Source organism: Nycticebus coucang, chromosome 4, assembly GCF_027406575.1.
Source record: "Nycticebus coucang isolate mNycCou1 chromosome 4, mNycCou1.pri, whole genome shotgun sequence".
In the NCBI taxonomy this organism is placed as follows: domain Eukaryota; kingdom Metazoa; phylum Chordata; class Mammalia; order Primates; family Lorisidae; genus Nycticebus; species Nycticebus coucang.
Window position 1 is genome coordinate 105204302 of NC_069783.1, and position 27794 is coordinate 105232095.

At 56.3% G+C, this 27794-nt stretch overlaps 1 protein-coding gene across 10 annotated transcripts in view; it reads right to left on the minus strand.

Annotated features, from left to right (window-relative positions):
* FBRSL1 (fibrosin like 1) overlaps window positions 1–27794 on the minus strand; it is an 82542-nt gene that overhangs the window by 42511 nt on the left and 12237 nt on the right. For 6 of the 10 annotated variants that reach the window (XM_053587530.1, XM_053587531.1, XM_053587529.1 and 3 more), the window contains exons 2-4: window positions 24840–25040; window positions 9863–9967; window positions 8004–8039 (exon numbers count right to left, since the gene is read on the minus strand). In XM_053587530.1, the coding sequence (XP_053443505.1) occupies window positions 8004–8039; window positions 9863–9967; window positions 24840–25040 (342 nt within the window). Of the gene's footprint in view, window positions 1–8003; window positions 8040–9862; window positions 9968–18205; window positions 24063–24839; window positions 25041–27794 lie in introns of those variants that run through there. The other 4 variants (XM_053587536.1, XR_008379448.1, XM_053587535.1 and 1 more) reach the window with 4 other exon arrangements.

The window sequence follows — 27794 nt, forward strand, 5'->3', positions numbered from 1 at the left end:
AAGTGTCCACTGCACCAGCATTTCTGGCCTCCTCAGCCCACTCTTGAAGGAGCGAGGACACAGCTCAGCAGCAGGCAATGGGGCTGTGTCCCGGTCTCACTCCAGGATGTCCAATGGTGTGTCTACATTTCTGGACACACTCGAATGTGCAAGGGAGCCAAGTGCGGGGGCTTGGGGAGATAGGCACTCAGTGGTCACCTGGGCTCTGGAGGCCAGCACAGATCCACACCAGCCAGTTCCCACTTGGGCCTGCAGCTGCTGCACCGTGTCCCCCAGCACTCACACTCATACTATCATGTACACATATGCACATACTGCCATGTATACACATTCTTATGTATATATAAACACATACATAGTCATACACACTATTTCACATACATACTCACACCATCATATACACACACTGACACATGTACATGGTCATACACACATTTTCACATACACATGCACTCACACCATCACATACACATGCACACATGTCCACACATGTGCATTTACATGCATACACACTTTGTCATATATACACCTTTCCACATGACAGGCAGTTCCCACCTGGACCTGCACCTGCTACACCATGTCCCCCAGCACCCTGAGCCCCTCCAGCTTCTGCTCAATGACATTCTGGGAGCCTCCACTCCCCTGCTCCTCATGCCCTCTGGCACCCATAGCCCCCCTTCCTGCACTGGGCACCTCCCCTCCCTCATGCTGGGTCTGCTTCTGTTCCTCCCTTCCCTTCTCTGGCATTATCTCCTCAGGGGCAGCCAGCACTCCATGTGCCTGCTGACCTTCCAACAGCAGCCAACTGGGGACTGTGACCATGAGCCCCTGCTGTCCTGGCCCCACTGCCCCTACACCACCAGGGGACCCTGCACACCCAGGGCCGGACTGCCACACTCTGTCCATGCTCAGGCCTTACCAAGGTTCCCTTCCATCTCCTCCCTACATCGCAGTGGCAGGCGAAGTGTGCATCTCAGACCCACTCTCCTTTTTCTCATTAGCGTGTCTTCCAGCACAGCCCTGGCTGGGCTGGAATAATTAATGAGCCCGTGTCAGGGAATGAATAAAAGATGCCCCAGGCCCTGCGAGCACGGCTGACCTTTTCCGAAGTCGACTGTATTAATATATTCTTGTGTTGTCAGACTCAAAGCGCTAACTGCCTCATGAATTATTTATCAACACAAAAAGTCTTAACCAGAAACAGTGTTAACATTAATTCCTAACCTCCATGTCACAGCAGCCTGGACTGTTCCGCATAATTGGATTTCAGCTCCCAGGGACACCCTGGGCTCCAGCTTAGGCCTTTGCCAGCACAGCTTAGGCACTGTTCCCTGTGCTGAGGACCCCCACCCACCACTGCCTGATGGACAGAGGGGACTTTTCCATCCGCTGGAGGCAGAGGAGGGCAGGAGCGCTTGGGTGGCCCCTGATAAGGCTGGGGTTCAACTTTCCCCTTGAGCTGGGGCTGCCTGTGTGGCTCTGCCCCATCGAATGTGGCAAGGGGACATGTGCCTCCAGCCCAGCTACTTGCTGGCCTTCCCTGTGACTCCAGGCAATGCCACTGAGAGCAGAAGCAGCCAGCCCAAAAGACTCCTGTGCTCAGAGGTCAGGAGAATGTGGCTCCCGACTCCAGGGGAGAGGCTGGTAGGTTTTTATTACTTTTCTACAAATTATGGCCGCTTGGAAGAGACTCAAGGAGCAGCATAATGAATGTCATAAACCTGCCTTGTAAAGACAGAGCCTGTGCCGCAGGGTGGTCTTACAGAGAAGGGGTGGCCTGACCTTCGACCAGCTGCTGGGTTTTAGCAGTGGCCCCTGCCAGCCAGGGCAAGCAGATCTTTCTGCCACTCAGGGGATGCCAGAGAGCAGGGCTGGGTGGAGGGGGTCCCCTCAGAACTCAAGGATGGGTGAGAGGAGCCCTCCTCTCACTCAACAAAACCCTGCTGGTCACATACACATCTGTGAGTGGAAGCCTCTGTGGAGGCCCCACTGTCACTACCCCACCAGACCTACAGGGGAGGCACAGTGGAGGGAAGGAAAACTGGGGGGTGGGTAAGTGGCAGGGAACCTCTTCCACAGGGTAGCCCCCAGACGGGCAGCAAAGGGACAGCTGCCAACAGGAGAGCTACAGGGTGCCTCCTGCAGAGCACCTCTTCCCAAGACGAGACAGTGCCACTGTGGGGTGGCACACCCCATCCAAAGGCCCCTTCCCTCCTGCCCAAGCCTCAGGGCAAGGCCACGAGGGGCCTGTGGGTCTCTCCTCTGCAGAGGTGGCCAGCAGTCATCAAAAAAGGATGTTGCAAGGTAGAGAGTTGGGTGCTGAACATCAGCCCCACCTGTAGGACCCATTCCCTGAAGGCCACGTGGACACTTTCACTCTAGCCACCAAGCGCATGAAGCACCCCCAGCTGGGCCCAGGGCAGGGCTATTACCTCTTCTGCAAACGGCAGCCCCTCTCCTGTCTTGAGCCTTCCTGCCTGCCTCCCCTTGAGCCTGAGGGGCTCTGTCTCTGCTGTCCCACTGTCATGCCCCAGGCCCAGTGGGGTCTGTACGCCCAGCGGAGTCCACATGTCAGGAATTTTCTAAGGCCTGGAAAGTCACCAAGGCTCCAAGGCCAAAACAGCAACTCAGAGCTCAGGTTCATATGGATGGGGCCTATTTGAGAGTGTCAAGAGTGTCTGGAGGCCTTGTCCCCCAGTGCCTCAGTCTTGTAGAAGCTGCTCCTATGGCTCTGGCCAGCCTTGTTCCTGTCCCTGTTCCTGGCTGCACCACAGTGCCTGGCCCACTGGTATACAGGTATACAGGTATACAGCACGGATGTTGGCTGTCATACACATGTGTAGGCCTAGCTGTGCCCTCATGTCTCAGAGGCCAGTCAGAGGGGACCTGGGGGAACCTCCATGAAGTGGACACTGCAGCTCCCCATGAGGGGTGGTCCTTGTCCCTTCCCCTTAGGTCCAGTGAGGCTGTGACAGCAGGTACTGCAGGGGTGGCCATGCCACTCGGAGCCCAGCCAGGCCCTGCAAGCTGGCTGCCACACTGTGAGGAATCCCAACCAGCCCTGCAGATACCTCAGTATGGAGAGGCCATGGAAGAGGGTAACAGGCCCCAGCCAGGAGTTGGCATCTATGATGCTTGGCCTGTGTCACCATGAGGATCTAGAGGTCAGGGAGCATGAGTGGCCCTTGGCACCTGGTCTGGATTTCTGACCCACAGACTGTGCACTTATCAAGGTCTGTGGATGTTACTAAGTCCTGGAGTGACCTGTCACACAGCCACAATGTGGCTGACATGCTTGTGGGGCTTTCAGCCATTTCCACATGGGTCAGTGAAGAGAGAACCCTGCCAGATGCCCTCTGGACTTCCCAGCAACAAAGGGCCAAGCCCAGGGCCAGCCTCGGGGCCACGACCTCAAGCAGGGAGGCACAGCCCGGCTCCGTGCCCTCTGGAGGGCCAGGTGCAGAGAGCCCAGAATACTGGCGGGCTCTTAGGGAAATTACCCATTTGCAGAGGACCCACAATTTAACATTAATTTTTGGAAATTCTCCAAAGATGGTATAAGCCAATCAGCTACTAGTACTCTCTGGGAAGGGGCTTCCTTCCCCCTAGGCAGGTAAGGGAGCCCAGGGGCTCCTGAACCCTGGCACCCCACCTTCCCCAGACAGGCCCATGGCCCTATAGAGCGGGGCTTCCTTCTCAGCACCAGCTGCTCAGGTGCTGCCCTTCTCCACCTCTTGCCTCACATCTCCTCCCTGAGGTCCCTCAAGCACACTGCCACATGGACGCCTCCCTCAGGGCCTTTGCGCCACTACTGTCCACCTGCATGCACCCTGGCCCTGCCCCCTTTCCCTCCACTGCATTCAGCACCTGCACCAGGACTTTATTTGCAGTCTTAGTCGTGGGCCTAGTGCACAGGAGACTCTGAGCACTAGCATGTGGTGTCAGGGAGAGGAGAGAAGGCAGAAAGGACTTGGCTCTGTGTGAGCAGAGGATGGCAGTCCAGGGAAGGCCGGGGGGAGAACTAGGTGCCTCAGTGGTGTCCCTATCCAGAGTCTCAGTGCGAGGACATAGCCCACATGTGGTGAGTACCAGGGTGTCCCAAGGATGCTGGGGAGCAAACCCTCTCCCTGATCCCCACACCTGCTGGACATGGACCTTTCCAGAACATTCCACACACTGGACCTGGGGAAAGCGGCTGTGTCCCAGCAGGCATTTATAGGTTGTCATTTCTCTTTGATACAGGAAACCTCCCACCCCCTGTTTCTCCAGAGATGGAGTGGATCTTCACGTTCCTGGCTGCAAGGAACCAAATTAATTTCTAACTAATTTTATGACACTAATATCCGACGGTGCTGCATAGAAAATTCAGGACAAAAGCTGTTGATGATGAGCAGTAATTGGGGGTTTGCTGGAGATAAATATTGGCAAAATTAAACCACTTTCAAGTATGGTCTATCAACTAGGGCAGATGAGACCACCCCACATCACCTCACATAGCTGAGGGATGCTGCTTGGGTGAGGTGGAACACGAGCCCAGCCCTGGTTCTTTGGGTATGAGGCCCCAATCACAGATATGGGCAGGCCCTATGGACTGCACATGGACACATGGCACACCCACGAGTGAGCACCCAGGTGTTCTGAGAAGACAGATAGGCACACATGCACACACATGAAGAGGGACACACCTGTAGCAAACGCAGACACAGACACAGACACACAGGACACAGAGACAGACATACACAGCAACCCATAGAGAAACCTGTGACCCTCATAGCTGAGGCATGCACAGCTCCACACAGCTGCTCCAGGCCCTCACCCTGGCCCCCACCCTGATCTTGGGCACAGGTCACCTCGGCCAGTTCCTGCTCCCCAGCCTGAGATGGTGTAGCCTCAACCTGGCCTCCAGTCTGGGGCTCCTGGGGATGACACCTCTGAGAAGGCTGCTGTCTGCCCTGAGGCAGGGCTCCTACCTGCAATACACCAGGGCTGGGACAGCCTGAGGGCCACCAGGGCAACGCTGACCAGGAGCATACCTACCTCCAGTGGGCCCTGGGTGCCTCTGGCACACACTAGGGTCTGACACATGAGTCTGCCCATACTGGGGCACAGGACACACACGAAGGACTATCTGCAGACCTCAGGGGCCCCCTAGGGCCCTGCTGCCTGGAGGGAGCTGCAGAGCCGTGCAGCAGCCCCCGCCCCTGCCACCATCTGTCACTTCTGTGCAGTGGCTGTGGGGGGTTAAGCTTTGAGCAGCTGGCAAGTTAATTACGGGTTTTCCCAGAAAACATTCGGAGCAGTGTCTTGGGGAGAACCTGAATGAAGAAGGAAGGGGTTTTGGAGGCAGAAGGGCTGCTGGTGCTCAGGCAGGAGACCCCAGGGGTAGGCCCAAGGCCCTCTGGGGGTCTTAGGTCCAGTGGGGGAGTCTATGGGATATCCCTGGGCCCAGCTACTTGGGCCCCTCATGGATACACGCACACCTCACCAGCAACAGCTAAAGCCCTGAGGTGCTCAGGACCCAACTTCTCTCTGCCCAACACCCTGAAGTGTCACATACATCCACAGGGGCCAGGTGTGCCACTCCTGCCACAGAACACTCCAGGGGCCCTCAAATCCAGGTGTGGTGATGGGTTCAGGTCACCATTCCCTCTGTGCAGGGCCACCATCCCCCCATCACTGGTGTTCGCCCGGCTGGCATCCCCATGGTGCTAACCTGTTCCCACATTGATACACAATATAACACCCAGGACACCATGTGGAGGGGCCTACAAAAAAGACCAGGGCTGGGCGGCGCCTGTGGCTCAAAGGGGTAGGGCACTGGCCCCATATGCTAGAGGTGGCGGGTTCAGACCCAGCCCTGGCCAAAAACTGCAAAAAAGCAAAACAACAACAACAACAAAAAACTCAAAAAAGACCAGGGCTGCCAGTGGCAGTCACCATGAACATCATGGGCACCTGCAGCCATCCTAGGAGGGGCTGTGTCCCAGCACACAGAGGAGAGCATAGCTGCCCAACCCCACACTGCAGAGGCTGTGACCTGCTGCCCAGAGGAGCACCCTCAGGTGGACACCCCAGGCCAAAGACTTGGGGATGCTGTGACCAAACCAAGGCTAGAGGAAGAAGGCAGAGCCCAAGGTCTCACGGCTGAGCCTGGGGCTGAAACAGACCCTCAGATGGGGCAAAGGGGGTGGTCTCGGGGCTGAGTCTGGGGCTGAAACAGACCCTCAGATGGGGCATGAGGAAATTTCAGGGGTGAGCCCTGGGCTGAAATGGACCCTCAGATGGGGCGCAGGGGTGTCACAAGGTTTAGCCCAGGGATGAAACAGACCCTCAGACAGGGAATGGGGGAGGTTCTCAGGGCTGAGCCCAGGGCTGAAATGGACCCTCAGATGAGGCACCAGGTGGCAAGAGGGTCTCAAGGCTAAGCCCAGGGCTAAAAGTGACAGTCAAAGGAGGTGGGGGATGCTCTCAGGGCTCAAACAGACCCTCAGATGGGGGAAGTAGGGTCTCAAGGCTGAGCCTGGGGCTGAAACAGACACTCAGATGGGGAATGGGGAGGGGGTTCTCAGGGCTAATCCCGGGGCAGAAATGGATTCTCATTCAGATGGGGCATGGGGAGATCTCAGGCCTCAGGCCTGGGCTGAAACAGACCCTTCCAATGGGGATGGAGATGTCTCAGGGCTGAATCTGGGCCTGAAACAGATGGTCAGATGTGGCGGGGGTGTCTCAGGGCTGAGCCTGGGGCTCAGATGGAGCCTAGGAGGGGGATATCTCAGTGCTGAGTCTGGGGCTAAAACAGACCCTCAGATGAGGCATGGGGGAGTGTCTCAGGGCTGAGCCCGGGGCTGAAAGAGACCTTCAGATGAGGCATTAGGCAGGGGGTGGCCTGGAGATGAGAGGCTCAGCCAAGCCCTTGCACTGGACCTAGGCTCATGGCTGACTCCTGCCCCAGACTCCCCAAGGGCCTGGGGTCACAGGGTCCAGTCATAGCCTAAGCCTCCTTGCCATACCTGAGCTTGAGACCTGGCTCCTTCTTAGTGACCAACAGAAGCCATGGGATAGAGCCATATGGTGTCTGTCCCCTAGGGCTGCACTCTTCCCTTGGCTGGGCCTACCAGGTCGTCAATGGGTTAATCACACACCCTACACTTAAAATGCCACTGTGACCCCTCCAGATTGCTGCTCCTAGCAGTGCATCAGGGACTGCAGAAATGAGGAGGGTGGAGTCTAAACCCCCTCCACTGAGCCAGGGCAGACGTAAATCTGCAGAAAGTGCTCTGGGTTTTATGATGTCATTAATGTTCTTCTTGATACTTGAGGGGAATGAAATGAAGTCACGATGGGCAGGGCTGCTCTAAGGGGAGGAATGCAGGGTGCCAGGCAAACACGGCTCCCACTCAGGTAGGCAAGGGCAGACACCTGGGCCCCACGGCCCCGTGGCTGTCCCTGCAGTTACCCCAGCCAGCACAGGTGTCAGACATAACATAGCCCTGATCTGTGATCCCCCAGGTCACGGGTGCATGGCTGTGTCATTTGCTCCCATGGGGACAAACAGACATGCTGGGAAATATGCAGCTCACCCTCTACCGGCACAATCCTACTAGGCAGGCCATGTGTGGATCTCCCTCCTGGCGCCCACTGTGCAGGGCTGGGGTGGCTCTCAGGGCACCAGGCCCAGGGAGGCACAGGGTGAGGGCCCGGTCAGACCCCAAGCAATAGTCTGGCCCCTGTCCCTGGCTGTAGCTCTGGTGTGTTGGTGGCTGCAGACCACTTGGAGGCTCCTGCTCCAGGCCCCTGACTCCCTGACATCATGTCAGCCTACAGACTCCACAGGCTCTGAGCATCGCTCCTCCAGGACCTTGCTGGCCTATAGCACATCCACCTTGCCCACCCCACAGTTGTTGGGGCCACAACCTAGTAGGGGCTCAGGAGGGAACATGGTGTAGGGAGGCCCTCTGGGGGGAGCCTCTGGGCAAGTGAGGTGAGGGGCCCAGGGGACTTACAGAGTAGCCTCTCCCCGAGACCGCCTGCGCTGAGCTCTGCGGGAAGGAAAGAAGCACAGTCAGTGACAAGTGGCCCGAGACACCCTCTTGCCAGACCTGCCTGCCCTCACCCAGGACCCCAGCTCCAAGCATGAGGCTGTCGGACACCCTTCCTTAGCTGGGCCTCCCGGAAGCCTTGGAGGAAGTCTTGGAGACAAAGCAGAGTTGTGTCCAGATCTGTGGCCTATCCCAAGGGCAGCCTGGCAGCTCTGGGGTGTGGGTTCAGAAAAGGGGTTCAACACAGTCAAGGCCACTCCCACAGGAGGGAAGGCCCAGCAGAGAGGAATCCTCAAAGTGAGCAAGAAGGCTGTGCTGTGCAGCCCAGCGGTCATGAGTGGAGGGCCTGCCTCCTTCCACACCCACTTCCTCTGGGGAGTCACTACAGGGGACCTGATAGGCCAGGGGCCTCAGGCATCAGGGTGGAGGAGACCCCAATCGCCCTTGGTGGGGCCCCTCTGGCTCAAGGGGCATTTGAGGCCCATTGGGACAGAGGCTGTGGGTCTCACCTGCTGCACATACAGACTGCTGGGATCCCAAGTTCCTCAGGGCTGGCACTGCCCACCAGGGCTGACCACTGGCTTTGACAGGAAAGGGGGCTCTTGGCACTGGGCAGGGGGTTGGGTGTGAGACAGGACAGAGGACAAGCCCAGCAAAGGGGGAAGCAGCCTTTCCTACAACAATCCCTGCCCCCTACAACTGATGGGAGACCCCCACCCCTTCCCCAGACAGACCCTCCCCAGAACCCCAGCCAGCTCCTAGGCGGTCACTGCAGGGCAACAGCCCTGCTGGGTGGCCCCCCTTAAGAGAGCTTGGGAGATACCTACTGTATAGCCTGTCAGCAGGGGCACAACTGCCCAAGGTCCCAACTCAAGGCTGGCCCAGCTATGTTCAGATGCGTCCTTACTCACCCAAGCAGTAATTAGAGGACAACTAATTAGAGCAGCCCTGTGCCCTAGACAGCTCCTGACCTATTTTCCCATCTTGTGGCTACAAGGCGGAGCTAGGCAGTAAGGCCCCTCCTGCCTCCCCCAGGCCTCCATTTAAACGATGAGACATGCCTCGTGCAACTCAGTCCTGTAGGAAACCTGCCCACTCCAGGCCACTTCAGGGTTCAGAGGGACACCTGGCCTCTACCCTGGGCCATGGCCTGTCTGCATTTACCTGGTCCTAGCCTGGGCTGCTCCATAGTGGCCCTGAGTCCCCCTGGGGTGAGGGAGACTCCAAGTGTGGGGGGTCATGGCCATCCTAGGACTGGGCTCCAAGGACCCCCATGTGACTCCATTGATGGCTCTCCCCAGGGACCTGGAGCCCAAGTACCCTCCCAGGGACAATGAAAGTGTGTCTGGACCCAGGTCAGTGTGCATCTCTCCTAGCTCAGAGACATCAGGCCCTGGACTGAATGCACAGGACTTCAGTGCCTACTGGACTCCCCACTGGGCCCAGATCTGCTCAAGGAGGGAGAAGCACCTTCACTGAGCCTTTGTGGAGGCTCATCTGCCACATCCTGCCCTCCTCCTCTTCCTTGTGCCTGCCTATGTCCATCCTGCCCTCCCCAGCTGCACACCACAGTTCAGGGTAGCCTGGATACCAAGTTTCATATTTCAGTCAGCTCCTGGTGGCTTCTTAATTGCTTTTCCTCAGTCAAATCCTTCCTAACAGGAAAGGCCTAATTAGCAAAAAAATCCTGCTTTAAGGAAGGCAAACTGCTAATTGCTAGCACAAAGCCTTCATGGGAATTCCCAGGGCTCCCATCTGATGGCTTCCTGATACCATCTGCAGGTCATGCCCCAGATGACCAGCCCTAGGTGGTGGGTACTCACGTCACTGAGCTGGTCCCGAGAGCTGCTCCGCCGGGAGCTGGTGGCTTCAAGGATGCTGTCATCATCACTGTCCCGGTCACCTCCTTTGGACACGGTGACCTTCATCTGGGACAGGGAGAGACACTGTCTCAGGCAAACCCACACCTGACTCCATCTGTAGCATCCTTCCAGCTACATGCCCCGCTCCCCACCTCTGGGGCTGCTTGGAAGTACTCTGGGATGTGATGTGATGTGCCACTGCTGACAGAGTGCTCAGCTGTGTCTGGAGTGTGGGCAGCCAGGGACAACTCCGCAGGGGGCCAGGGAGCCACCCCAGGTTGACAGCTCACACACTGGTAACAGACACTCACTTCACGGTGTGAAAGAGATGCCCAGAGAGCAATGGCACAGTGACATTAGAGTCACTCTTGGCTCTGTCCTCATTTCCTCGAGCTGCTGACTTTAAAGACACCCAAGTGGAATTCAGGGCTGGTGGCAGTGGGGCCTTGCCATCCACACCCTGGCCCTCCTCCTGGCCTCATGGCTGGGCCACCACTACTATGCAGAGCTGATCTTGAGGCCACCACCAAGACTGAGCTCACCCTGCTCAGTCACTCCCTGCTGCATGACCGTAGGCCACCGCCCAGCTGCTTTGAGCTTCAGTTTCTCATCTGCTGAGCGGAGGTGCTACTCTGCTACAACTCCACCACCATCCTGTCATCAGCAGCCCTTGGGACTGCTGTGTAGCAGGCCTGGCCTCAGTGCTTGCTCGCCCAGTGGCCCTAAGTAGGAACGATTTTTGTTTCCATTTTAAAGATGAAAAAACTGAGGCCCAGAGAAATTAAGTGACCTGGGTAGCAGGTGCTCAGGGGTGAAGGGCTCAGAAGGACCATTGTGTAGTGCTGAGCCTGGCAGCCACTGTCCTGACTCAATACTCCTGTGGGTTTGAAATGATTCCTTATCTCAGGGTCCCCAAAGTGTTCTCAAAGAGCCAGCAGCCCCAGCATGGCTCACAAGGCCCACCAAGACCTACCAGGCTCTAGAGTGTGGTACCAGGACTGAAAACCTGTAGGGGCCATGAGTGTGCAGGAGCCACACTGTACTTCTTGGCTGGCATGTGTGAACCCAGACAGGACATTGTGGAGAAAGGTGGTAGGGACATGAGATACCAGGCAGGGGTGGGGGCAAAAACAGCGGCACTCAGAGCCCCCTGTATTCCTATCAGGGAGGACTACCACCCCATTTTGTAGATGGGGAAACTGAGGCACGGGGACTTGCTCCAGAGCACCTGCAGGTGATGAGGACCTTGGGCAGCTGGGAGGACACCTTCCATGCAGCAAGGAGGGGGGGGTCCGAGGGGACTTTCTGCCTAGCTGTGCTCAGAGCCAACCACTTCCTGGGGTAGGGGCAAGCCCAGCCCATATCCTAGTTGGCAGGACTGGGGGAATGGGTAGCCCCAGTGTGGAGCTCCTGCCAACTCCTGCAGTGTAAACACTCACCATGGCTTATGCTGCTGACAGTGTAACAGCTGCCACTCCTGCAAGCTGGCTCTCCATTGAGCACAGCATGCAGGCCAGCAGGTGGATGGGACCGGCTAGAACTGGGTAGTAGCAGTGAGAACTCCAGCATGGGGACCACCACTCCCAGGCTCCACACTGCACATATCAGGATGCATACACCCTTTTTTTTTTTTGTAGAGACAGAGTCTCACTTTATGGCCCTCGGTAGAGTGCCGTGGCATCACACAGCTCACAGCAACCTCCAACTCCTGGACTTAAGCGATTCTCTTGCCTCAGCCTCCCGAGTAGCTGGGACTACAGGCGCCCGCCACAACACCCAGCTATTTTTTGGTTGCAGTTCAGCCAGGGCCAGGTTTGAACCCGCCACCCTCGGTATATGGGGCAGGCGCCTTACCAACTGAGCCACAGGCACCGCCCAGGATGCATATACCCTTTACAGACAAGAAACAGGCGATTCCACTGGGAGCTCAGACTTGTGGGGGCGTCAGGTGCAGGGCTGGCCGATCCAGGGCCTGGTGCACTCCTGGGCACAGGCTCTCTCAAGCTCCCCTAACCCACCACTTGCACACACAGGGGGCAGACACAGGCCCACAGACATGCACACTCACCACCCAGGCTCATGACACACACTGCTACATATACCACCTTGCCCCGTGGCCTCCAGAAGGCCTCTTCCAGCACAGCAGATGCATAAAGCCCACGTGAGCCACTCATGGCTCCCCCACCCCACCCCGCTGCCCAGATACCTGCCATGACTGTCAGGTGCACACAACTTTGTCCAGGTCCCTACCCCAAAGTGAGTTACACATGAGTCCCCCAGTACACCCCAGAGCCCTCTGTGTAGGCTAAGCTGAGGCTCCCTCGGAATGTGAAAGCTGCCCTGGCAAGTGCATACAGGACCACAGGAAGGTGGTCCTGAAGTGATGCTGTGCATGACTTGAGCAGCTGTACATAGTGGTCCTGTGGGTCTCATAACCTGTCAGCCAGTTCCACACTGGCAAGTGCCATCCTATAGGCACACAGGGCTCAGACTGTGGCCACGGCACACCGACCTCTTACCTGCAGGCCTCCCTCAGACCTGCCAGGCCCATGTTGGTCCCCCCACACCACCCATGTAGGGCTGGGCCATATCCTGAAAGGAAACAAAGACTCCAGATATAGAAGCCAAGAACAGGCTCTGGGGAGCCATCCTGCTGCCAAGTTCATGAAAGCACATATACCATCCCTCCCTGGATTGCAGCCTGAACTCCCCGCCTGGCAGGACACTGGCTCCTGGCCCTGGTGCCAAGCAGTCACAGGGATCATTGGCACTTCTGTGCTTCCCAGGCCACTCTCCTGCCCACTCCAGGTCAAAGCCTAGACACTCAGTCTGCAGCAAGAGGAACCCTGGCCAGGAGCACTTGACACTAGCTGGGACCCAGCCATCACTTGGCAGAAATGTGGGACTTGGGTAGAGGCAAAGGTGCAGATGGGGTGGAGCTGTGTCCATCCACAAGATGCTCTGCTTCCCATCTCCCAGCACCTGGGTTCTGGAGTGTTCTGGGAGCTCCCAAAGCTATCCATTAATCCGGCACAGCCAAGTGCAGGCTGACACCCATCCCTGGTCAGCCCTTGCTTCCTTTGCTGGACAATTCCTCACATGCCCCTGAAGCCCTCATGAAGCAGTTCTGTAAGCCAGGTGCCAGGCACCCTGACATTCCTCCCCTCCCCTCTGGGGTGCCTGGGAGCCCGGGTCCCTAGACTCTGACCATTGGCTCCTCAAAATTAGCCAGGGCACAGCCTGACCCCAGGTCCCCTCTTCCCCAAACATGCCCCTGAAGTGACTGGGTGGCAGAAGCCCAGCCTGGCACTGCCTGTCTTCTAGGAGCTGTGCCCTAGTGTGCCCTGGTTGAGGAGGGCAGACGCTGCACCTAGGTGGCCGAGACCCATCCCACCTTCCTCACAGCAGGGCAGCAGCGACAGTGTACTGCACACCTGTTTGGTTCCTGTTGCATCCACCCTCCACACACTCTGCTGAGCCTGGCCCAGCGCAGGTGAACCTGTACTGAGCCAGCTGGGGGAGGAAAGCGAAAGCCGGACCTAGTTGTGGCAAACCTGGGCGGAGCCTCCATCTGCAAAGGGGTGGGGAAGCCCCCAGAGGAGGATCACAGAGGCAAGACCAGCCAGGGAGAGGGAGGCTTCCCGAGACCAGTGGCAGGGCAGCAGGCTATGCACGACTGAAGGGGGCACCCTAACCTGCTCACCACCCCAGCCGTGCTGCTGCACAGTTGCGGGCACTGTCCTGCACGTGCTCAACTGCAGCCCTAAGATGTGGAAAGCCAGTGCTGCTAGGCGCAGGTGTAGCCCTGAGAAGTGAGGTGGATGGCAGCCCTTCTCGCCTTGCTGGTGGAGACTGGAGCTGCAGACCAGCTGGACCAGGCACCCCACAAACATGGAGAGGACAGTGCTCAGAGCAGCCCCTGCTGGTTGAGTATAGAACTAGGCCCAGCTGTACAAGACATGACACAGCAGTGGGGAGGACAATGCTCAGGGCCAATGGTGGCCCCCACTGGTGGAGTCATGGCTCAGCTGTACAAGGCACATTACACAGCATGTCCGGAGGCCAGTGATCAGAGCCAACAGTGGCCCCTGGTTGTGAAGACTGGACGCAACAGCCCAGCTATACTAGACATTACACACAGCCCGTGGGGAGAACAGTGCTCAGAGCTGATGGTGGCCCCTGCTGGTGGAGTGTGGTACTGGGGCCCAGGTTTATCAGACATTTTACACAGCTGGTAAAAGGACAGTGCTCAGAGTTTCCAGTCCCAGGCTCCCTGAGAGACCCCAGTGTTAGGAAAGCATCTCCACTCTCTTCTAGGATAACATTTACTCAATTTAGCATGGGCTTTGCTTCTTCCAGAAACTCTTCCTGATGTTCTATCCACTTTCCATGTCGATTAGGGTCTTAATAGTCCCGAATGTCCCTCCAAAAGTCAAGCGAGATTGCTTGGACTGTGAGTGTCCCAGTAGGAAAGGGCTGTCTTTTATTCTTGTCTCTTAGCAGAGAAAGGCATAGTGAAGAGGGCTCAGGCAGTGTTTTGGAAAGACCAAGTGTCCTAAGGTCATCACAGTGTCAAGGGAGCATGACACCCCCTTCTGAGTGCTGAACATCCCCTTTAGCTTATTGACATTCTTCTTTTGGGATTCAGACAAATGGATGGATGGACAGATGGATAGGCGGGTGGATGGAAGATGGATTGCTAGATAGATGGGGGATGAATAGATGGGTGGGTGGATGGATGAATGGATAAATGAATGGGTGGGTGGATGGACAGGTACATGAATAAGCAGAGGATGGGCGTGAACAGGTAAGTCAATAAGTGACTAAATAGGTGGATGGAGCACAGATGAATAGGTAAAGGGATGGAAATGCACAACAGATGATATAAGGGATGCTGCTGAGTTGAGGCCACCACCTTAAGAGATACATTGCCAGTGGCACCTGTGGCTCAGTGAGTAGGGCGCTGGCCCCATATGCCGAGGGTGGCGGGTTCAAACCCAGCCCTGGCCAAACTGCAAAAAAATAGCCAGGCGTTGTGGCGGGTGCCTGTAGTCCCAGCTGCTTGGGAGGCTGAGGCAAGAGAATTGCGTAAGCCCAAGAGTTAGAGGTTGCTGTGAGCTGTGTGAAGTCATGGCACTCTACCCAAGGACAGTACAATGAGACTCTGTCTCCACAAAAAAAAAAAAACATACTTTGCCAAACCCGCACATTGTACCCCTTGATTGCACTAATGTACACAGCTATGACTTAACAATAAAAATAAATAAATTAAAAAAAAAGAGAGATACATTGCCAGCAGGCTCCTGGGGATATAAGCTGTGTGGGGTGAGTGCTAATAATCCGAGTGTCCACAAGCCCCAAGTCCTGTTTGCTGGAGGAGGGGCAGGAGCAGCAGCTAACCAGAGTGGACCCCAGTAGGTATATTCTGCCAGGCCTGGAGTTGGACCTCTTGGTCCAGCTGGGTTCCATCAGTTCTGCCTAGGCCACTTATTCTTGCTCAGTTTGTGCTCCATCCATCTCATAGACTAAGGAACTAAGTTAGGGCACACCTCCCATCTGAACAGCCACAACAGCCTCCAACAGGCAGTATCACCACCTCCATTGCTGTCCTGGTGTCCCCATGAGTTTTTTTTTGAGACAGAGTCTCACTATGTTGCCCTTGGTAGAATGCCATGGCAGCACAGCTCGTGGCAACCTCAAACTCTTGAGCTTAAGTAATTCTCTTGCCTCAGCCTCCCACATAGCTGGGACTACAGGCACCCACCACAACGCCCACTATTTTTTGTTGCAGTTGTCATTGTTGTTTAGCTGGCTCAGGGCGGGTTCAAACCTGCCACCCTCGGTGTAACCACTGTGCTACAGGTGCTGAGCCTCCCCACAAGTTTTTAAAAACATCAACTCGTTCCACTCACTTGCCTAAAGCCTTCCATGGTTTCTCTCTGAGAGTGAAGTCCACACTGGACACCAGGCTCCTTTCATAGTTGTCTCCCCACCCTGGCCCTGCTTGGGTCCATCAGGGCCATGCCTCTCAGGCACATCCTCTACACGAGAGCTCTTTCCCATGCAGGATCGCTGTCAGCTCAAATGATTTCCATCTGTGCCATCGTCTGTCCTCCTCCTGAGAATTTAACCTCACAGAGTGAGACAATTACCTGTCCTGTTCACTGCAGCACCCCAGCGCTTAGAACTGGGAATGACAAGCGTGCAAAGAAGTACATGTGGGATGAACACACCCTCTCTGGACATGAGGCTAGGAAAGTGAAGTCATCAAGCCCACTGTGACTGGGCTTAGCCTGCAACCATGTGGGCAGGGGGAATGTGTCTGAGAAGCCCCAGATGCCCTGTCTCCTTCCTTATCCTCACCAAGCAGCGCCCTGGTGGCAAGGCCCTCATTTCTTATGGGGGCATCTGGTGGCAGAAGGCTTCAGCACCACAAGTCCATCTGCTACTCCTCACAGAGGCAGGCCCAGGCCCCAGGTCAGAACCACAAAGCAGCCAAGTGCTCTGCCTATGAGCCCTGCACAACTGCCCCAGTGAGGGGACCCCGCCTGGTACCAAGGACAAGGGGCTTCTTAGAGTTCACAGAAACAAAAGCAGTAACCATCATCCCAGCAGCAGCCATGTAGACGGCAGATGCCTTGCACATTAGCACAATTTATTTTATCAACAACCTAAGTCAAATGTACTATTATTAACATCCCCTCTTTATAGATGAGGAAACTGAGGCCCAGAAAGGACAAGTCATGCTCCCTATACTATGCTATGTGGGAGCCTGCAAGGGCAGGGATCTAGCCCCCAGAAGAGTGTCCTTCTGAGCTGGCTGAGGAGCTGGGAGCTACAGGCTAGAGGGCACTGTTTGCAAAGCATGGGGTGAGGGACAGACTGAGGGGTTCCACCACTCCCTCAGCAGCCCTCATGCCAAAACCTCAAGGCCCCCATAAAGCCAAGGATAGAGCCAGCTTTCAGGGTCTGGGCCCTCAGACACACCCCCATTGTGGAAAAGACCTGTTAACCACAGCAGCCAGACATTTTCAGGTGCTAAAGATGGGTGCAGTTCTATTCTTAAAATCCTAGAAAGGATGTCATTACTCCATTTTACAGATCAGGAAACTGAGGACCCTGCCAAGGGGCCACATAGCTAGTATTGTGTGATGTTCACCTGCTTCTGGAAAGACAGAGACCTGGCACATCTGGGGACTGTCTCTTCAGTGATTAGAAAACCTCAAATAAGCACACAATGTCAGTGAGTGCATCAACAGTGCAGTAAGCCAGCCTACAGACCTGCCCTGGGGCCTAGCCTTGCCAGAGTGAGGGCACAGGGCAGCAGCGGTGGTGTAGGAAAGGGCAATTATAGCATGGAGTAGGGAAGGGAGCAGGAACACAGCTAAGACTAGAAATGTCCATGAGCTGCCAAAGGGAGGAGAGCCAGGCCACCAAGGACCCTGTGAGTGAAGAGAACCTTCCAGAAAGCTCCTCTCAGAGGCAGGATGCCTAGACACATGCTAGCAGAGGAAAGTAGTAGCTGCTGTCCCATCTGCCAAGGCTCAGATTCCACAAGCGGCTGCTAGGTTGGAAGCCTGGTTCAGCCACTCCCTGCTGACCTCGGCAAGCTATCCAGGTATTGCTGCTTTCCTATAGCATCCTCAGCTAAAAAGTGTGGCAAGGCTCCACAAGATGTGATGCCTGAGGTGATGGTGAAAGATGGTCATGTTGGGCTGGGTTGACCCAGGGATGTGACACTGAGACGGCCAAACTTGTATATCCAAAACATGGGACGAGGGGCCGTGCCCATCCCATATGCCGGAGGTGGCAGGTTCAAACCCAGCCCTGGCCAAAAAAAAACAAAAAACCCCACAAAACATGGGACCACTCAGATTGCCTGATCTTGTGTCTGTTTTGGTGTTTGTCAAGGAATTTGTCCGTTTCAGCTCACCTGTTGAATTATTAAAATGAAGGTGTTCTATTTTGTCCTTTTCACATCGCAGCACTTGTAATTATATTTACTTTTTCATTCCTAATGTTGGTAATTTGTGTTTTTTTTTTTTCTTGAGACAGAGTCTCACTTTATCAACCTTGGTAGACTGCAGTGATGTCATAGCTCATGGCAACCTCAAACTCCTGGGCTCAAGCCATTCTCTTGCCTCAGCCTCCCAAGTAGCTGGGACTATAGGTGTCCACCACAATGCCGGGCTATTTTTAGTCTGGCTTAGACTGGTCTCAAACCTGTGGGCTCAGGCAATCCACCTGCCTTAGCCTCCCAAGTGCTGGGATTATAGGCGTAAGCCACCACGCTCTGCCTGTTCTCTTTTTCATCAACATAGCTAAAGATTTCTTGATTTTGTTGATGTTTTCAAAGAGATGGCGTTGGCTTTGTTGATTTTCTCCCTTGCTTGTTTCCCATTTCATTAGTTTCTGCTCAACTTTACTATTTCCTTCCTTCTGTAGTGTTACTTATTTCTTCAGCTTCTAAAGTAAAACCTTGGGGCATTGACTTTAAACCTCTTTGCTGTTCTAATATAACCATTTAAAGCTAGAGAAGTCATTCTAAGCACTGCTTTAGCTGCATCCCACACATCCTGATGTTTGTATTCATTGTTTTCCAGTAAAACTCAGTTCAGAGGAGGTTTAAGAGGTGGATGCCCAGGACTTGCCTGTATAAGCTGGGTGGGAGGATGAGGGCGGTGAGGAGTGCAAGAGATGTCCAATTTCTGGCCTATCTGGGTAGACACTAGGTTCATCCACTGAGATGGAGGGGAAAGAGATTTGGGAGCTGGCGTGCTATGCTTTGTTCATGCTGAGTGAGAGGGTATCTCAGGTCCAGGCTGAGGCACAAGGGGTTGATCATGAGTGGATAAACTAGAAAGTAAGAAACCCATCGCAGGTACCCAGGCATGGCCATGGCTGTGCTCAAAGGGCATGATGCTTTGGACACCCCACAGCTGCCTGCGCTTCGCCACATGTGGTCACTGACCACGTGAAATGTGGCTTAACTGAGCAGTGTTGTAAACACAGGACTCAAACAAAAAAAGAAATTATCTCACTGGTAACTTTATATTGATTACAGGTTAAAAATAACACTATTTTGGAAATACATGGAGTTACATACAATATATAATGGAAATCAGTCCCAATTCTTTTTACTTTTTGGTGTGGCACACATGGTATTCCTATTAACATGGTACTACTCTAAGGAGTCTAGGCCCCACCCAGCACAGGACCAGAACCTGAGCTAACGAAGTCTAGGGGATACCTCCAGACATGTGCTTGCTCCCCTCAGCCTGCTAGCCTGGTAGCCTCCCAGTCCCAGTGTGGGAAGGGCTTCTTGTCAAATCCTGGTGTAGTGGCAGAGAACTTAGAATTTCTCGACAGCTCCATGAGCAGCAGTTTCTGGCTGTAGAAGGAAAGCCAGTGGCCTCTCTGCCTAGCCTATGTCAGTGCACCCCAGACACCAGCTGCAGGTCTGGAAAGCAGGCTGGGGCCTTGTGCCTGCCTGGGAGGACACCAAGATTGACAGATGAGTCCCAGGTCAGGCTACCCCACTTGAGTTCTGCAAGATCCCAGGCCCTCCAACCTCTAGGCTAACCCTGTTCACCTCAGGTATGGCCCTGCCTCCAGCCTCTGCATAGGCCATTCTGATGGGCATTCCTGTGTCAGCAGCCCCTCCCTCAATCTCCCCAAGAATCTTCCGACACACTAATGGACAGGCCACATCTATTCCTGGTCTGCCTCTCTAGGCTAGAATGGGGGCACGCTCAGTGCCAGACTTGTGTCTGGAATGTACTGGAGCTCAAAAAACCTGTTGAGTCCCCCAAGTGGGAGTCTAGGCAGCTTCCTCCTCCCCAGGGGGCATTTCCAACACCGAAGGCAGGACTCAGGGGTGTGACCATGGGCATTCACCTACAGTCAGGAGCTCCACTCAGAAGGCCCAAGCAGGTGCCTGAGCATGTGCCACCCAGACCCTCTGTGGGGAAGACAGGGTCCAGCTCCAAGGAGGTCACCCCCATTTAATCCCTCCCTCCCTGGGGCCACCTTTGCAACTTTCTGACTCACCCAGCTCAGGAACACCTTGGAGCCCCTGGATCCCCAAGCCCTGCCTCCCACAGGTACAATAGACTTTCAAAGAGTTGTCTTCTAGGAATCCATCCCGAGTTCCTTCTCTAACTTGAAAGCCTCAGTGACCACTGTCACCACCAAGTCTCAGTAGGAGTAGGTGCTGGCCCCAGCCCACAGCCCCTTCTGCAGATGGCAGGGACTACTCTGCCTTTAGTCACTTGGGTACTGCACCCAGACCATGTCTCCAGAAAGGCCCGTCTTCACAAGGGATGGGTGGCCTCCCTCAGGCTTCACTGAACTCCAGGCTGGCTTGCTCTGCCTTCCCACCTCAACTGCTATCCCTCCCCATCTTCAGGGGCAGGCCCACAAGCTGTGTCCCGTAAGGCAGGTCATAATACTAGCCACCAATGTTTCAGTCACCAAATCCATAGACAAATCTTGATTTCCAGCTACTCAGAAAAACTAAAACCCCAGCATTTCCCAGGTGCAGCAGTGGTCCCTCAGGATCCTTGTCAGCTCTTCCCTCGCCAGAGTGACACCTTGAACCTAGGCCAGCATGGACACTAGGCCTAGGCTGGAAACTGGAGGTCATGGTCAGGCCTTGGAGTCCCTCTAGGTCAGCCTAGTAGCTTCCTTGGCAGGTGTCCACTGTCTTCCTAGCTCCTGGCCATGGGGAGCCCACAGTCTACCCTCCCATCCCAGATGGCCTCTGCCCCTGGCCAGTTGCACAGTTCCTTCAGGCTGTCCTGGTCTGCACCCAGGACAAGGCCCTGTGCTCACACAGTCCCTCCAGTCCCATTGTCCCCAGGGGATCCCTAAAAGCAGAGACAGGCTAGAAATAGCTTTAGTGCACAACTAAAGCTTGGGAGAAAAGTGGTTCCAGACCCTTTGTGAGTGACTTTGAGGGCAATTACAGCAATATGAGGACTTTCCCCAAACCCATGGCCAGGATCTGGCCTCCAGGTTTTCTGGACCTCCCCAGGGTGATACTTGACAGGTTAAGACCCACCCCATGTATAATTTCTTTCAAGACCGACCTAGGAGGGGCAGGTTTGGCATAATCTGAATTCTGCCTTCACCTGAGCCCCTTGCTCTCTGCGGGAGGCAGGGGGCAGGTCCCCAGGGTGCCCACCCCAGGGGCAAAGAATACCCCAGACACCCTCCTTGGGCTAGGCTGAGCAAAAGCAGACACTCTGGTCCCCTTTCTATTCAGTCCAAATCTAAAGAAACAAGAGCCAAGTCCATTTGCATAAGGACCATTTGTCAGAATAAATCATTTAAGACACACACTCATCTGTTTAAATTACAAACACTAATGCTATTATAAAAAATAGTGGCATGGCACTTTTTATTTTCTTTAATCAGAAAAATAAGCCCTGCGTTTCTGGGATGGAGGCCCCAGGTGAGCACCGAGGAAGGGGTGTACCCAGGCGTGGGCAGGGGCAGCAGGGAGGGGGCTGGGGACAGTCCGGTTCTCCAGCCAGGGAGCCTCCTTCCACCTCCCCTCAGCCTAGGAACCTGCAGGTGGCCAGTGCTACTCTCCAGAAATGCCTGCCTTTGTAGAGCAGCTAGTTGCAGCTGGCCCCACAAGGGGTGTGAAGACAGAGCTCCTTTACCCCTTCCTCAGCTCCTCCCGCCTCACAGAATTCATGCTCCCTTATGGGGCAAGAGATGTGCCCCATACTCCAGGAGACCTGAGTGTATGGCTGCCCTGAGACCCGGGGTCTAGGGAGATGATCCCTGACCACCAGTGTGGGGCCCAGAGACAGCCCTACAGCCCTGTAGTGTGAGGTCTGCCAATTGGGGTGGGGGGGCTTTGAGGAAGGGCCCAGCAGAGGGGGCTTTCCCAGCATGGGTTCTCACTGGTCTGCAGACCCTGACAGCCCCCTGCTGTGCACACCTACTGGGGGGTAGAGGCAGAGTCCTGAGAGGTGGGGGTGGAAGCCTCCGGTCACCAGCAGCTCCTGCTCGGCCAGATGGCCCTCCTGTAGCTTAAGGACCTGGGAAGGGGACACCAGTACCATGCAATTGTTGAGGAGGGCTGGGAGCTGGAGTGCAGCCTCCAGCAAAGCCCACATCTTGACCAGCTATTCCATCTGGGGGGTTAGGGGGACACACTGTGGCCAGATAGGCTGGGGCCTAAGGAACAAGGCCTGTGGCTAGTACCCCCCCCCAATAAAAGCTCTCTTGTCCTGGCACCCCACACCCCATGTGCACGTGCACACGTACACAACCACACATTGCACACACACCCTGCACAGTGGTACACCTGGGACAGGTGTGCATGGAGACTCAGATGCAAGGACAGTGTTGGCAACTTAGAGGCACGGAAAGATGCTGAGGGACCTCCAGGATCTGAGGACAGCTGTGCTCTCCCCAAGGCGTGCAGATCACAAGCAGCCTTCAGGTTGGGGGCACCGGGACACTGGTGGGGGAGGGTGCAGCAGATGTAGGAGGAAGATGGGTCGTCTCCTCTCCTCTTGGTGTGGTGTGTCTTGCCTGATCCCAGCACTGTGGGGCCCCCACCTCTGCCTGAGCCTCAGTCCTTAGTGGCAATGCTCGACCCTGCCTGGAGGAGGCCTTAGGCCAGTCCAGCAAAGCATCTCAGATCTGCAGGGAAGTGGCCCTGGTCTCAGGGCCCTGCCAGGGTGCAGCCCCAACTGGGTGTCCAACACACCAAGGAAGCACCTGCAGGGCATCAGGCTCCAGGGCTCACAGATGGGGCCTGGCGGGCTACCCCAGGGGCAGAGGAGCGGGTCCATCGTGATCTCAGTGGCCGGCAGGGACGACCCAGGGCCAGGAGCTGGGGCTGAGGGGCTGGCACCAGGTCCAACAGCGACCGCCGAGGCTGGCATGGGGGCCCCATGAGGGGCCGGCAGGGCAGGCCTGGCTGCCCTAGGAGTGAAGGGCGGTCAGGGATGGGGAGTAAGGGCTGGGGCTGGCAGGGCTGGTTTGGGCCCATGAGTGGCCGTAGAGGCTGACATGACTGTTCTGGGCCCATGAGTGGCCGCTTGGGGCGAGGCTGCTCCAGGCCCATGAGTGGTCGCTTCTGTTGGCACGGCTGTCCTGGGCCCAGCAGTGAGGGCTTGGGTGGGCCAGGCTGCTCTGGGGCTTCGACTAATTGCTGAGGCTGACTGAGGCCCAGGAGTGACCGCCGGGGGCGGCTGGGCTGGCCCAGGAGGGACCTTCGGGGCTGGCCATACTGACACGGGGCTAGGAATGCTCGCCGAGAGCAGCAGCACTGGCCTGGGAGAAAGCTGGCAGGCCGGCGGCGTGGTCGCAGGGGTAGGAGTGGCCGTGGGGGCTGGCATCGCGGGCAATGGGCTAACAGAGACCATAGGGGCCGACAGCGCTGTCCTGAGGAAGCCCCACTGGGATGGCCACAGTGACAGGGGCTGGCCCATGGCCGCCGGGGCCGGCAGCGGTGCCACCGGGTCAGTAGGGACCGCAGTCGCCGGCAGCGGTGCCCTGGGGTCAGGAGGGAACGCAGGCGCCGGCAGTAGAGGCAGGTGGCCAAGGGGGACCATAGGCGCCGGCAATAGAGGCAGGGGGCCAGGGGGGACCATGGGACCAGCAGGGAACGCAGGCGCCGGCAGTAGAGGCAGGGGGTCAGGGGGGACCGTGGGACCAGGAGAGAGCGCAGGTGCCTGCAGTGGAGGCAAGGGGCTAGGAGGGACCGTGGGGCCAGCAGGGAGCGTAGGCGCCGGCAGCACTGCCTGAGGCCTGGGAGCGCCCAACGTGGCCGGCAGGGCTGAGTCTGGTGTGACTGCTGGGGCCGGCACTGCTGATCTGGGGCTGGAGGCAGCCGCTGGGGTCTGCAAGGCTGACGGGGGCCCAGAAGTAACCGCCGGGGCTGGCAGGGCAGTCTCAGGCCCAGAAGTGACCGTTGGGGCCTGCTGCGCTGACCCGGGGGTGGCCGCTGGGGCTGGCGGGGCTGGCGGGGCTCTCGGGGCTGGCAGGGCTGCCCGGGATCTGGGAGCTCCGACGGGGCTGGGGGGGGCCCCTGGGGCTGGCTGGGCTGGCTGGGCTGCAGCTGCTGCTGGTGCTGGGCCGGGCTGTTCTGGTCCCAGGGGTTGGCTGGGAGCGGCCCCCCTTCTGGGGAGCACACCTGCATGGAAGAAAGAGCACGTGTCCACCTAGGCAGGTGTGTCTGTGGACCCCCCCATCCAGCCCGGGCCCGTGAGACATGCTGCCCCCTCTAGCAGCCCAAGTCCCGAGGGAACCAACAGTGGAGCCCGAAACACCGAACAAAGGCCCTCTCTGAGAAGAAGGTGCAGGCCAACAGGCCTCAGGAGGAAGTAGCTGCAGGCTGAGCCAAGGCCTAGGACAGAACCCTAGGCCAGAAGAAGCCCTGGGCCAGCTTCCACCTGCTCAGACCCCAGACAGGCAGAAAGGCCCCCAGGTGGGGCAGGCAGAGCCCTGTTTCCCGGCTGTGCTGTGCACCTAGACCACCAAAAAGTCACATGCCTGCGGCGACCACCGGGACTGACTGCTCCCCCGCCCTATGCTGAGCGCATCACAGATGGCGCTGTGTGTGCAGTAGGAGAGTGCTCAGCAACAAACCTGGTCCCCACGCTCCTGACAGACACACTGGACACCGGGTAGTCGGCGGAGCCTGGCAGACGCGGGGGAAACGGGGCCGGCCTATCCACTTGCCACCCACCCAGCACATGCCCTCCCACCCTGGGTAGGCCCCTTTTCAGCTGTGGCCCTGGGCAAGTCACTACTTTTCTGTGACCCAGCCTGGCCACATGTGCCCCATACCCCTAGTCCAACAACGATGAGGCGCGTCGCCAAGCAGCCCCAGGTGCTGCCATGGGTGGTGTCCAGGTGCTGGCGTGGTCCCGGGCTGCCTAGTTCCCAAGTGGGGAGACCCGGCGCTCACCTGCTTGGAGGGTTGCAGTGGGACCTTCCTCGGCCCCCCGTCGCAGGCAGGCTCCAAGTCCTGCCTGGGGCTGCCCGCCTCCAGGGGCCGCCTGTGCTCACTCGGCTCCGCAGGTGGGCAGTTCTCTGACTCTCGGGGTTTCTTCATGAGGCGACGTTCCCATTTCTCCTTCCGTTCCTGTGGCTTCAGGGCCATGTCCTTCTGCAAGAAGAGGAGGGCAGAGCAGTTAACCTGCAGGGACACCCTACAGGACCATGCTGTGCTCAGGGCTGGTACCCTCCTGTGGGGGCTCTCAAGCTGGGGCCACACCTCAGGAAGAAATCCCCTTGGGAAGGCCACCTCTCAGGGGAAGTGAAGAAAGGAGACAGGCCTAATGGCTAGTGCAGGTGGCCCACAGGAGAGGGTACATGTCTCTTAGGACCCATCTCTGGAAGCACTGCTGAGAGGAGGCTCCCACCCCACACTCAGCACTGGGGCTGGGAGCAAGGACTGCAGGGATACCCCCCAGGATATGCTTCCCAGGTAACACCCATACCCCATAGGATGTGCCCCAGGTGACAGCCCACACCACACAGGATACCCCTCAGGATATGCTTCCCAGGTAACACCCATACCCCATAGGATGTGCCCCAGGTGACAGCCCACACCACACAGGATACCCCCCAGGATATGCTTCCCAGGTAACACCCATACCCCATAGGATGTGCCCCAGGTGACAGCCCACACCACACAGGACATGCTCCCACAGGATATGACCCCCGTGTACACCCCATGGGATGTTCCCCCTACCCATGACACCTTCACTGCCTTCCTCAGGGCCCAAGGGGACTGGATCTGTCCAATGCTCTGGGACAGACATCATTCCTGATGCTCACCTTTGGAGCTCTCAGACCCGGGGGGACACCAGCAGGCCACCTGTGTTCCTGCCAGCCTCTCTTGGTCCCTGGGGTCCCCACCTCTGCATTCACAGCAGACAGCAAGCCCTGCTGTATGCCATTTGGCTCCAGCAGGCAGGAGGGACACAGACAAGTTTAGGTGCCAGGAAATGCAGCCACCAGTGAGGACACTGAAGCCTGAGGGAAGTGGCCTCTAGGGCTGCTGTGAGGGCTTCAGGCAGGCACCTCAGGAGGGGTCTAGGGACAGCCTCCTCCCTCAAATGATCAGGTGTAAGGACTATCCCAGCACAGGGCCCAGGTGCCCCCAGGAAGAGATGGGTAGCAGAAGTGGGAAAGACACAGCTAGGTGCTGCCCCAGGACTTTTTTGCAAGCACTGGCCCCTGCTATCCCCAAGTGAGCCTGAGGCCTGAGTGTCCTCACAGCGTCCCCTGGTCACCCTGCTATCTCAGGCTCACAAGGCCTCCTGGGATAGCTCCTCATACCCCTGACAACAGCCAGGCCTCCAGCCCCTTGACCACCAGGATCTGTGAGGTCATGAGTCCTGGGCAGTTACAGGAACTGCTCCCAATCAAGTCAAATGCTGCAACTGAGAACAAGAACGGAGCTTTTCATAGCGTTTGAATCAAAAGTAAAAACATCATAAATGAAACTCAGTTTAGCTGGATACAGGATCCGGGGTTGAAAGTTATTTTGCTTTAGGAGATTAAAAGTCGATGACCACCCTCTTCTGGCTTGACAAGTTTCAGCAGAGAGATCTGCAGTCATTCTAATATTCTTCCCTTTGTAGGTAATGGCTTTCTTACGTCTGGCTGCTTTGAAAATCTTCTCCTTCATATTAACTTTAGTGAAGTTAATTATGATATGCCTGGGGGATGTCTTATTGGGGTTGAGTCGTGCTGGGGTTTTGAAGCTGTCTGCTATCTGAATTTCAGAATCTGAAGGCTATGTTAACCAGTGTAATGAAAATGTGTCAAACGGTCTATGAAACTAGTATATGGTGCCCCATGATCACATTAATGTACACAGCTATGATTTAATTAAAAAAAAAATGTAAAAACAAATAGGTGGCGCCAAGGAGTAGGGCACTGGCCCCATATGCAGGAAGTGGCGGATTCAAACCCAGACCCGGCCAAAAACTGCAAAAAAATAAAAAAACAAAAACAAATAAAGGAGTAACTTTTCTAGTAACCATGAAATCTGCACTGAGCTGGGATATTTAGGAGGAGACAGATGGAGAAGTCAACCCAGTAAAATGTCCCTCAGGGATGGGGGGGGGCGTGTGTATGGGGGAGACGGTAAGCCGGGAGTGGGAGGATCCAGGTCAGACAGACCCTCACATGGAGCCTGACACAGCCTCACAGGGCAACTCTGGCCATCTCTCTAGTCACCACATTATTAGCATGTAGCTAAAAGGATACAGCTGGCAATAGCAAACTGTTCAAATTTACCACATTTTCTGTAAATCTTTTTTGGCATTTGTTTGCTTTTAAAAACACAAAGATTTGGGGCAGCGCCTGTGGCTCAAAGGAGTAGGGCACCGGCCCCATATACGGGAGGTGGCGGGTTCAAACCCGGCCCCAGCCAAAAAATAAAATAAAATAAAATAAAATCACAAAGATTTCTACCAGTTCCTCCCCCAATCCCCAGCTGCAGCCACCTAGTGCAGGACAGTTTTCTTATCGACTGTTTGTCCTGGCCTCGCTCAGCCTCAGGCAGGGCTTACAGTGCTGCTTAGGAAACATTCTAGAGAACTGGGGGCACAACTCCAGGCAGCATCCCAAGGAAAGGTGAGCGCCTGTTCCATGTGTTCCATGCTAGGGCAGCAGAGACTTCCAGAAGCCCTGTGCTTCAAAGCATACTCTGCCATGGGCCCCCATCTGGGATCTGCTGCACTCACTCCGAAGAGAACAGTTCTCTTGGGGGCCATCTCCATGCCCAGCATCCCTATGCCCGGCTTGAGCTTCTCCAGGTGAGATTAAACCCTCCGCCTAGTTCCCTAAGCGACCAGAGAAGCACCCACGGCTAGGACTGCCTGCTGGCCTTGCCTAGGAGGGTGGG